The sequence below is a fragment of the Monodelphis domestica genome, chromosome 4 (assembly GCF_027887165.1).
Source record: "Monodelphis domestica isolate mMonDom1 chromosome 4, mMonDom1.pri, whole genome shotgun sequence".
NCBI lineage: Eukaryota > Metazoa > Chordata > Mammalia > Didelphimorphia > Didelphidae > Monodelphis > Monodelphis domestica.
The window spans coordinates 351,830,846-351,843,021 of NC_077230.1; the positions used below are offsets into that span (position 1 = coordinate 351,830,846).

The 12,176-nt window shown below is 33.9% G+C and overlaps 1 protein-coding gene across 1 annotated transcript; it reads left to right on the forward strand.

Annotated features, from left to right (window-relative positions):
* The first annotated feature begins 9,485 nt into the window (after nt 1–9,485).
* Nucleotides 9,486–10,430, forward strand: LOC100019439 (olfactory receptor 52R1-like). Its single transcript, XM_001372254.4, has one exon. It carries the CDS (start codon nt 9,486–9,488, stop codon nt 10,428–10,430), a length of 945 nt encoding a protein of 314 aa, XP_001372291.4.
* The last annotated feature ends 1,746 nt before the right edge of the window (nt 10,431–12,176 follow it).

Sequence of the window (12,176 nt, forward strand, 5' to 3'; positions counted from 1 at the left end):
TATTTCTTATTTTTTTGTTACATTTATATAGTTCTAAGATGGGAAAATGAAAATCTTCTACAATTATTATTTTGTTTTCTATTTCCATCTTTAACTCATTTAGCTATTCCTATAAAAATTTGGATGCTATAACATTTGGTGCATTTAGGTTTAATACTGATAATACTTCATTATCTATGCTACCAATTTATCATAATATAGTTTCTTTGCTTATCTTTTTTTATTATATTTATTTTAATTTTAACTTTGCCAGAGATTATGATTGCTACTTCTACTTTTTTATTTGTATCAGCTAAGTCATAGTATATTCTGCCTCAGCCCTTTATTTTTATTCTTGGCATATTTCTCATTTTTAAGCATATTTCATGTAAACAGCATATTGTCAGGTTTAATTTTTATCCCTTCTGCTTTACATTTTCCTCTTATGGGTGAATTAATTTCATTCATGATCAAAGTTATAATAGCTATGTATTTCCTCCATTCAATTTTTCCTCACTATTTTTCATTCCCTTCCTCTGCTTTTGCTGTAGCCCTCTTCAGACATCCAATTTTTTTCTGTCCATTTTCTCTCCAATCTGTGCCCTTTCTTAGAAGCCCTTGCTTATCCTCTCCCCTTGCCCTTATAGTTCTTAATCAGTTTACCCTTCTAACGGATTCACTCCTATCCCTTCCCCTTTATCTCTTCTTTCTTATTCTGTCCTCCCAAAATGCTCTCCCTTATCCCCTAATTGTGTCATTTTATTTCCTGATACAAATTCCATTTTAAAAATCCTTCCCTTATCCTGTCCAGAGACCCTCCTTTATCCCATCAATCAATCAATCAATAAATCAATGAGTAAATAAAGAAATAAGCAAATAAATCAGTGAATAAGAAATATTTAAAAATAAACAAATTGATAAATAAAAAAAATGACTGAGTAGCTAGAGAGATGAATGTGTAGGTAAATAATTGCATGAATAAAAAGCAAAAAGAATGAAACAAACAAATAAATGGATATATAAGTGGATGAATGGGTGAATGATTTGATAAACTGATGAATAAATAAGTAAATAAATGAATGAATAGATGAAGTAAATTGATAGATCATAGTTATCCAGCTATCTAGATATAATGGAATGCTGGACATTGAGTTAAAAGACATATTCAAATAATCTTTCCTGATCTCATCATTTACTGATGAGAAAATTTAGGTCCAAATGTTTTAAATTATTTGTCTATTGTCACACTGCTAGTAGATAAAAAAAAAATTGAAGCCATGTCCTCTAACTACAAATCAAGGACTTTTTCAATTGCACCATACAGATTCTGAGTTATATTTTTCTTTTTTACAATACCACACAATTGATTTAGATTTAATTTAAAATCTACAATATTAAATATTATGCATCACTGAACATGCCTTCTAAGTAGATTTCCATGACTAATTAAAATCATGGTGATTACCCTTAGAAACTTCTTCTTATATGACTCTGACTTCCTTATTTCATTTGTGAAATGTGTCCTGTCCCATCCCATCTCAATCCTTACTTTGTATTTTTCTTAGTGGAATGTCAAATTCTATATGTTAATTGATCTAGCAAGTACTAAAGTCTTACTCTATATCTAACCATATACTAAAAATAAAGAATGAAAATTAATAGACAAAGGCAATGCCCTAGGGGAGCTCACAATCATTTTAATACAAGAGGGCCACAAAGGAAATAATCAGAGAATTAGAGGATATAAATATGTATCAGGTGAGTATTAGAGGACAGACATCCAGAAAGGGAAAGCTCAGTATGGGCCAGAACTATTATGACAGAATGCTTACTCATATTTCTTGACATTTTCCTTAAATCTGTCTCTGAATAACTTTAGGGAACCATTCTGCCTCTCTAGGTGGCTATCAGCAATAGAATGTTAAAGCAAAAAGTAATTAATAACAGTAGTTAAGATTTATTTATATAGCAGTTACTATTTGCCAGGCAATGTTCTACATGCTTTACAACTATTTATCTCACTTGATCCTCACAACAACTCTGAGAGGTAGGTACTTTTTTCACACCTATTTTTACAAATGAGGAAATTGAGACAGTCTTTTATTTCTTCATTTTTTTTTCATTTTTATTTGTTTTACTTTTTTTGACTTGTCCAGGGTCACACAGTTAGTAAGTGTCCAGTGCTGGAGTTGATCTCAGATTCTACTGACTTTAGGCACAATACCATATTGATTGTAAACAGATACCTAGAAGGGATTGTCTAGTTTGATATTTTTATTCTACAATCAAGGAAATAGATTTAGAGAAGAAATGTGATTTCCTCAGTGTCATTCACATGATCATGTTAATCTCTTTTCTTGTTTAGTTTAGTGTACTTTGTGCCTTGTGTCATTAAAACAATCTCCATTTTCAGTGGGCACACACCCATAGACTCACACTTAGATCCACTGACATTCACAATACACATATTCACACTCACACACACACAAACATTCATGCCCATCCCTGCTGTCACATAACACAAACAAAATACCTTATGAATGACAGATAAGTATTCGTGAACACATACATTCTTTCAGACATAGACACATATTCATAGAGATACATGCTTTATCACTTGTACATACACACTGACAGACATTTACATCTATACAAGGCATACCCACATACACATACACACATGCTCATAACCTATATAAACATATCCAGGTCCCATGGATTAACAGAAAGTTACATCTTCTTTCTTATATACAGGTACACACATATCTACATTCCTAAAGATATACCAATGTACATATACTCCTCTGTCTAAGAGGCTGTACATACAGGTAAGGCAGGAATACAGAGAGAAAAGAGTTAATAGTTTTTGCCTTAAACTCAAGACCCTCAGGACCCTGGGATATCCTTGTGTGAGGGGAGGAATAAGAATTTAATGGACTCCTGTAAATTGGTCATTATTCATTTCCACAAAGATTAGTTTTGATTGACCAGCACAGACAAGAGTCTCTAGAAGTTCTGACTGATAATTCTCTTAGAGCTTGAAAAAAGGTGTCTGATATAAATCATGGAATAATCATAGAGAAGAGACTAAATGAGAAGTGTTAGGTGAAATCCTTAGTAGTTTAGTATGCTTAGCAGTTTAATGTATGCAATTCCTCAAATGGTTGAAGAACAAAGTCATTTAATGTCCTGCTTCCTTCAGACTGAAAATCTTAGGATCAACAAAGGAGACTGAGACCCATAGAAGTTTTATACAGAAGGCCAAAGACAGAGATGAAAGAATTTTTTTTACACATTATTTTATTTGGTCATTTCCAAACATTATTCATTGGAAATAAAAATCATTTTCTTTTCCTCCCCCCACCCCACCTCTCCCATAGCCAGCACATGATTCTGCTGGGTATCACATGTGCTCTTGACTCGAACCCATTTCCATGTTGTTGGGATTTGCATTAGAGTGTTCATTTAGAGTCTTTCCTCAGTCACATCCCCTCCACCCCTGTAGTCAAGCAGTTGCTTTTCTTCAGTGTTTTTACTCTCACAGTTTATCCTCTGCTTGTGGATAGTGTTTTTTATATCCCTTCAAGTTGTTCAGGGACATTGCATTGTCCCTAATGGAGAAGTCCATTACCTTCGATTGTACCACAGTATATCAATCTCTGTGTATAATGATATCCTGGTTCTGCTCCTTTCGCTCTGCATCACTTCCTGAAGGTTGTTCCGGTCTCCATGGAATTCCTCCACTTTATTATTCCTTTTAGCACAATAGTATTCCATCACCAACATATACCACAATTTGTTTAGCCATTCCCCAATTGATGGGCATCCCCTCGTTTTCCAATTTTTGGCCACCACAAAGAGTGCAGCTATGAATATTCTTGTAGAAGTCTTTTCCCCCATTATCTCTTTGGGGGTACAAACCCAGCAGTGCTATGAGTGGATCAAAGGGTAGACATTCTTTTATCGCCCTTTGGGCATAGTTCCAAATTGCCCTCCAGAATGGTTGGATCAATTCACAACTCCACCAGCAATGAAGGAGATGAAAGAATTGTATAATTTCCATTTACATTTTTTCAGTGCTACTCTCATTGACCTTAATACAAGTCTAAATTTCCAGAAAATTGAATTTTCTAAAATTCTAAGTGACCTCAGAAGTCATTTCACACCATCACTGAGAGGTAAATATGAATTGATATAATTTTATTTTCAGATGTCTTATCATTGGTAATTCTGTGAAATAATAGGATTACATTGTTATAGTAACCAGTTGGGAAAACCAATGTTCAGGTGGTTAGAAAGTGAGCAGGAAGTTATTTTCTCTGGATTCAGTTTTAAGATTACCAGCTCCTAGTACAGGACCCTTAAGTACTGGGCTACATACATCCTGAGAGAAGCTTGAAAAAGGGAGGAAAGAAGAATGAATCACTTTTGGTTCAATTTTTCTAGCATCATTTAAAGAGATTAAGGAGAAGGGATTGAAAGATGCAAATCATTCCTATATCCCTCCTCTTCTTCCTTTGCAATGTCTGGAAACAAACTCATCCAGTACCTCTGAAAATATTAGAAAAAGAAGTGATGATTAAAAGATGTATTGTGTCATGTCTGACTAATTTGTATTTCATTTTTATAGTTTTCAAACTAGTAGATTATGAAAATTCTAGTTATAATTAGGCAGCTAGGTGGTGTAGTAGAGAGTACTGGGCCCAGAGTCATGAAGACCTGAGTTCAAATATGGCTTCAAATACTTACTAGCTATGTGACTTTGAGCAAGTCATTTAACTCTGTCTCAGTCTTATAATTTATAAAATGATCTTGAGAAAGAAATGGCAAACCAATCCTGTAGCTTTGCTAAGAAAAATCCAAATGAAGTCAAGAAGAATTGGACATGACTGAAAAGACCCAGCAACAACCACAACAAAAGAGGATGGCTAGTTGACCTAGTTCTGTGGTTAAATCATTTGATAAAATATCTCAGATTCCCATTTTAAATAAGATAGAGAAGTATAGACTATCTCCTTGGTTGGAAAAAGATGGTCCCAAAAGTATTTTATTAGGCTTTGAGAATGGTGATAGGGAACATCCTCCTTTTACAATAGAATAAATATGATTAAAACTGATGGAAGTGACTACTGCAATTTCCTCTCTTCATCCTCAGCTAAATATTTTTCTTCTATAGTAATTGTCCCCTTTCTTTATGTGTGTTCTAGATGGCAAAAAAACAAGGAAGAAATAACTCTTGGTAACCTAAGGGGATTAGCTTTGATGTGCAAAACCATTAAATATGAGGGTATTTACTTTCTCCTTTCTCCACCCCAACCCTCAAATATTTTGAACTGAACATCCTATCTTTCCCTATGGTCACAGAAAAGCTATCTCTAATCATATGATGACTATTCTCTCTAATTTTCTCCTGATATATCTTGAGACATCTCCCTCACTTGTCCTTTCTTTTCCACCTTAAAGATGCCCCATCTCCCAACATCTTATAGAATAAAATGAGGCAAAAAGAACCCTTCTCTTTTAATTCTTCTGGTTGAGCTATTTACTATTCTTCATTTGTTTTCTCCCCTTCACTTCTAAACTTTACAAAAGTTTTTTCTAATGGAAAATTTGTTTTTTTCATCACCCACTCCCCAGCATGTTCAACCAAATAGCAAATATTAAGTGCTTCATGAAAGATTGTGTTAATTATTTTTTATTACTTTTGTTGCAATCTATTTTATGTTACTCACTACCTTATTGAAACTGATCCTTCTTTTCCTTAATGACTCCTCCAATAAATTTAATGGCACTTTTGAAGTCCATCTGTTTCTTGACTTCTCTATGTCTTTTGACAATATTTTAAATTCTACTGTATTATTTCCTGTCTCAACTTAAGAGACTGCTTTCCAATTTCTCTTCATTTTCTAATTCTTCTTTATCAGACTTTTTCTTATCTCCTCATCCCCTTCAAGATGTTTTTATACAGGAATGCTTTCACAGCTTGTCTTTAAATTACTCCTCTCTTGATAATATCTTATAACCTCTCTCTTAATTTGATTTACCCTTCACCTACCATATATATGCAAAGATTTGTTATCTTTCTTCTTAAGCCTGATAAGCACCAAGTTCCAGATCTTCATTTCTCACTGCCTGCAAACATTTACACATGTATTTTCTACTAGGAACTTGAGTCTGAATGTCCAACTAAGAGCACATTTTCTTCCCTTACCTATACTTTTTTTTTTTGAAATTGCTATTTCTTACTATGACCTGGGTATTGATCTGGGTTCCCCTATTTAAACTTATCTCTGGTCAAACAGTCTTTTTTACCTTTCACATGCAACAGTTATGAGATTTTGTTGATTTAACTTGCATGTCTCTCATCCATCTTCTTACCTTTATTAAACAAACCTCACTGTATTTGAACCTTTCATTATTGACAACATGCACTATTCTGTTCCTTGATTACAGATTTTGTGTTTCACATTTCCTGTCTATTTGGTCTCCTGATATTTTCTGGTTCCTTCATTTACTTTGTAGACTATCATAAGTTCCAATAAATCTAAACTCAACATGTCAATAAAATTAATTTTCTTTTTCTCTCATACTCTGTATCCCACTTTCCTAATTACTGTGGAGGACAGCTGCAAATTCACTCTTTCTTGCTTGTCCTATCCATTCTATTGTCTATTGATTTCACCTTTGCAACATCTCTCATATATTCTCAATTTTATATGTCTTTTGAGCCAATTATATAGAGCTAAGTGTGAAAAACTTCTCAGGCTATCTTGATATATGTTTCATGTTCAACTTGTTCATAGCTGCTTATGAACTAGGTTCCCTAAATCATGAAACCAGGAACAATGAGTGAATGGTTGACATTAGCAAAATTGATTAAATAATTAAATCTGATTATGTGAAATTTAAAGGCTTCTTCAGATTTACACACACACACACACACACACTCACACACACAAACAACTTGGGTTATAATGTCAAATTTCTCAGATAAAAGTTTAAATATCCAAAACATACAAACAACAAAATTCTATTGGTCCCCAACTCATTTTCTAAAGTTAATTGGTGAAAGGATATGAACAAGTATGTCTCAAAAAAAGAATAGTAAACTGTTAACAACTATATAAAAGAAAGCTACAAATCAATAATAAATAGAGAAATGTAAAACAAAACAACAAATCTTTGTCAGCATAGTATGCAAATTGGCAAAGATAACAAAAGACAGGAATCATCTCTTCTTGGAGAGGTTTTGAGTAGATAGTCTCAATAGTGAATTTTTGTTTTTTAAAAAAAGTAATTTTGAAAAAAATTAAATTATGCAAATAAAATTGCTACAATTCTTATACTTTTTGACCCAGAGATTCCACTATAGTATGAATATTCCAAAGATATCACTGAAAAGAAATATTTTCCTATACACAAAATATTTTTAACCACAGTTTGATGATGGCCAAGAGCTGGGACCAAAGTGGATGCCCATCAAATGAGGAATGGCTAAGCACATTGTGGTACATGAATGTAAAGGACTATTATTATTGTTCTATACAAACACAATAATATGAGAAGTATAAGGAAGAATGTTTAGACTTATAGGAACCAATGTAGAAGCAAGTAAATTGAGCCAGACACACATTGACTTCAACAATGTAAGTGCTAAGAATAACCAGAAACCAAATTAAACTAAATGTTGCATAATTACAAAGAACAAATATGGCACCAAAAAAGAGAAAAGTGAAGACACCCTCTATCTCCTTGCTACTTCTTGGCATAGAAGGAAGTTCACTAGTATATTACATATTTTTATAATTTTTGGATTTATCGATTGGCTTTTCTGATTTTTTTCTCTTTCTATTTTCCTTAAAAATATGTTTTTGTCCTCTGTGTTGGGGAGTAAAATAGAAGCACATCTATATGTTAAAGCAGGAAAAAAATGTTTTTCTTTTTAAAAGAATGAATTAAATTTAGGTTTAGGATTACAGATCTAGAGGTAGAAGGGGTGTCATAGGCATTATAGTCCAAACCATTCATTTTACCATCAAGGAAACTTGGGCCAACATCTATTAATAGATTTTCCCAAAGTCATAAAAGAAGTGGGATTCAGAGGCAAGATTTGAGACAAGTGTCTACTATGTTACAGTCACTTGCTAATCTCTAGATAAACAAAGAAAGGGAAAAATATAAAACAGTTCTTGCTTTCATTTGTTTCAGTCTAATGACAGGTCTGAAGAATAGAATTGTTATGGTTGCCCATGTTGTTGGCACTATGCTCATCTTTTTTTTTTCTTTTGCAACATTCTTTTAAAATTATCTTATGGTTATTCTTAATATTGTATTGTTGGAGTCAGCATGTATGTGTTTTTTATTATGCGGCTTACTTCAAATCAACATTAGTTCAGTTTATTTATTCTTCTTAGTACTTCATATGCTTCTCAGGCTTTACAGTGCTCTACCCAAGACACTAGGAATCATATGGTTGGTTCCAGAGAAAAAACTCTTTGGATTAAGAGCTGACAAGTTGGGGAACATGTTTGTCAAATAAGAACTCAATCAAAAGGGGAGTTAAACCTGGGGGTTAAAAAGAAACATTATGTAGCTGGAAATAACTCATCTACTCCATTTTGACTTCTTTTTTTAGTTTAATTTAGTTTTACTTCAGCATTAACTTCCTAGAAAAACAATTAACCCTCCTTGACAGATTATGTCCTTTTATAAATCTCTTACATTTCCAATGATGATGAAAATAATGGAGAGTGTTTTCAAAAACACCACTAATTAGAGATAAGGTATTAAAAGTAGGTCCTTGAGAAGAGCAGCATATAATGGCTTGGGGCAAGAAAAGGGCATGTGGGGGTAGTTTTATTGTGATTGCTGGCATTACTTTATATCATTTTTATTGATTCAACTTTCAAGATGAAACAACTGAATGTTAAGATTTTAGCATGGATTATCATAGATGACCTTTATAATGTACTTTAAAATTTATGAAGTAGGGGGCACCTGGGTGGCTCAGTGGATTGAGAGCCAGGCCTAGAGACGGGAGGTCCTAAGTTCTGGCCTCAGACAAATCTGGCCTCAGACACTTCCTAGTTGTGTGACCCTGGGCAAGTCACTTGACCCCCATTGCCTAGCCCTTACCACTCTTCTGCCTTGAAGCCAATACACAGTATTGACTCCAAGATAGAAGATAAGGGTTTATTAAAAAAAAAAAGATTATGAAACATTCACATATGCTCATCATAATGATTTTGTCACCATTTCAAAAGCATGCTTTTATAGTTATAATATCGGCATATTTTATGTTATCACTTTCTGTTTTTTTTTTTAAGAACTCTATTACAACAATATATGTTATTCTCCTGATCACTGTATTTCCTAGTTACACTTTATATTAGTTCTCAGGGAAAACACCAAATTTTACTTTACCATAAGGTTAAATGCAAATTTTTTGTTTTGTTTGTGATAGCAAAGTTCTTTTACCCATCATGGCTTGTAATGAGGATAACATCATGCCAACTTCCGGGAACAGATCTTTACATCCTACATCCTTTATCCTGCTTGGAATACCAGGAATGGAGAAATCTCAGTTTTGGATTGCCTTTCCATTTTGTGCCATGTATATTTTGGCCCTAATGGGAAATATCATCATTATCCATATGGTACGTACTGATCACACTCTCCATGAACCTATGTATATTTTCCTGGCTATGCTAGCTTTCACTGACTTAGTCCTGTCTTCTTCTACCCTTCCCAAAATGCTCGGAATTTTCTGGTTTGGTTCCTGTGAGATTGAGTACCATGCCTGTCTTACCCAAGTCTTTTTCATTCATGCCTTTTCTTCTGTGGAGTCAGGAGTTCTCATGGCAATGGCCCTGGATCGTTATGTGGCCATTTGCTTCCCACTACGCCATTCAGCTATTCTATCTACCTCAGTGGTGGCAAAACTAGGTATGGCAGTGATGGTAAGAGGTGTGTTATGGGTAAGTCCCTTCTGTTTTATGGTCACTTGGAAGCCCTTTTGCCATAATAGAATCATTCCTCAGTCATACTGTGAGCATATGGCTGTACTGAAACTTGTATGTGCAGATACCAGAGCAAATCGCAAATATGGGCTTTTTGTGGCCTTTTCTGTGGTTGGCTTTGACATCATAATTATTGCTGTGTCCTACATTATGATCCTTCAGGCTGTGCTGCATCTGCCATCTGGGGAAGCTAGGATTAAAGCATTTGGCACATGTGCTTCCCATATTTGTGTCATCTTGGCCTTCTATATTCCTGCCCTCTTTACATTTCTAACCCACCGCTTTGGCCATCATGTCCCTCGGGTGGTCCACATAATGTTAGGAAACCTTTACCTTTTGGTACCTCCCATGCTAAATCCCATCATCTATGGTGTAAAGACTAAACAGATCCGAGAAAGGGTAATTTATGCCTTTTGCCAGAAGATTACTTGAGATAAAGACTAGCACTCTCCTTAACCCTTCTTAGAAGAAGAGGCCAGTGAAGCAGGATGCTGCCTTGGCAATAATCAAATTTGGCTCCAATAGTCATCCTATCTGTCTGTCCCTAAAATAAAATACACATAACATATTTAATTATTATTTAACATTCCAGTAATAACAATGGGAGAAAAGTATCCAACTTTATTTCCCCAATTCTCCTTAAACATCAAATTTCCCTTGATTTTGATTAAGGTACTCAATTTGTTTTTTTCTCATTAATTCTGTTCATCTCTTACCTCCTTGGTTTGAGAAAGTGAGAGATAAGAGAGAGAGAGAGAGAGAGAGAGAGAGAGAGAGAGAGAGAGAGAGAGAGAGAGAGAGAGAGAGAGAGAGAGAGGCACTTCATAATGTATTTGAGAGGTATTCACAAATACACCGACTGTGAAATTGTAATGTGATACAACCATTCTAGAGACAATTTTGAACTATGCTGAAAGGACTCTACAACATCCTACCCTTTTATCCATCAATATCATTGCTAGGTCTGTATCCCAAAGAGAACCCCAACGCTGAAAAAAATAAGGAGTTTACTTGTACAAAAATATTTATCACACCTTTTTTATGATAGCAAATAAGTGGAAATTAAAGGGTTTTCCATCAATTGGGAAATGGCTGAACAAGTTGTGGTATATGCTAGTGATAGAATACTAATGTTCTATAAAGAATGCAGGATGATCTTGGAAAAATCTGGAAAGACTTACATGAACTGATGCAGAGTGAAGTGAGCGGAACCAGAACATTTTACACAGTGACAGCAATATTTCTTGAAGAACAACTGCAAATGATCTAGTCATTCTCAGTAATGCAGTCATTCAAGATAATCCCAGAGTCTCAAGATGAAAAATGTTACCTGCTCTACAAAAAAGAACTCTTGGAACAAACTGAAACATTATATTTCATTTTCTTTCTTCTCCTTTTTCTCCATTTGACATCTTTTCCACAAAGTGACTAATATGGAATAATATTTTGCATGATGTCACATGCAAAATCTATATCAGATTGTTTACCATTTCACAGAGGAGGGAAGGTAGGGATGGAGTGAGGGTCAGGAGAAGGAAGAGATTTTGGAATCAAAACTTAAAAATTAATGTTAAAATTGTTTTTACATGTAATAAGGGAAAATAAAATATTATTTAAAAAGAAAGAGGTATCAGAAAGACTGTGTTATGGTTTTAATTTTATATTGAAATATAGGACCTAAAGGACAAAATATGATTTTGAGTTAGCTTCAAGTGGCTAGATAGGATTTTAGGAGAATATGGGTACACTTTTCACTTTCTTCTTAAAATTGTTTAACATTAAATTGGACTTTTATCACACAGATTTTCATGTTCTTATTAATAATACTGAAGAGGTCATAGTGATTAAGGTGTTTATCCTAATGTAAAAAAGACCTGAGTTCAAAACTAACTCTAACTCTAAACTATTTAGGAAAATAGACAGAGAAGGAATCTTACCAAGTTCTTTTATGAAATTTCTAAGGAAAAAAAAATCAGGACCAGATGGATTTCAAAAACACATTTTATTAACCAATTAAAAATAACCTAATTCCAATATTAAATAAACTAAATGAACTCTTTAGAAAAATAGGCAAAGAAGGAGTTTTGACAAACACTTCTTATGAACAAATATAGTGATGAAATCTAAACCAAGAAAAGGAAAAACAAAGAAAGAAAATTATTGGCCCATTTAACCAAC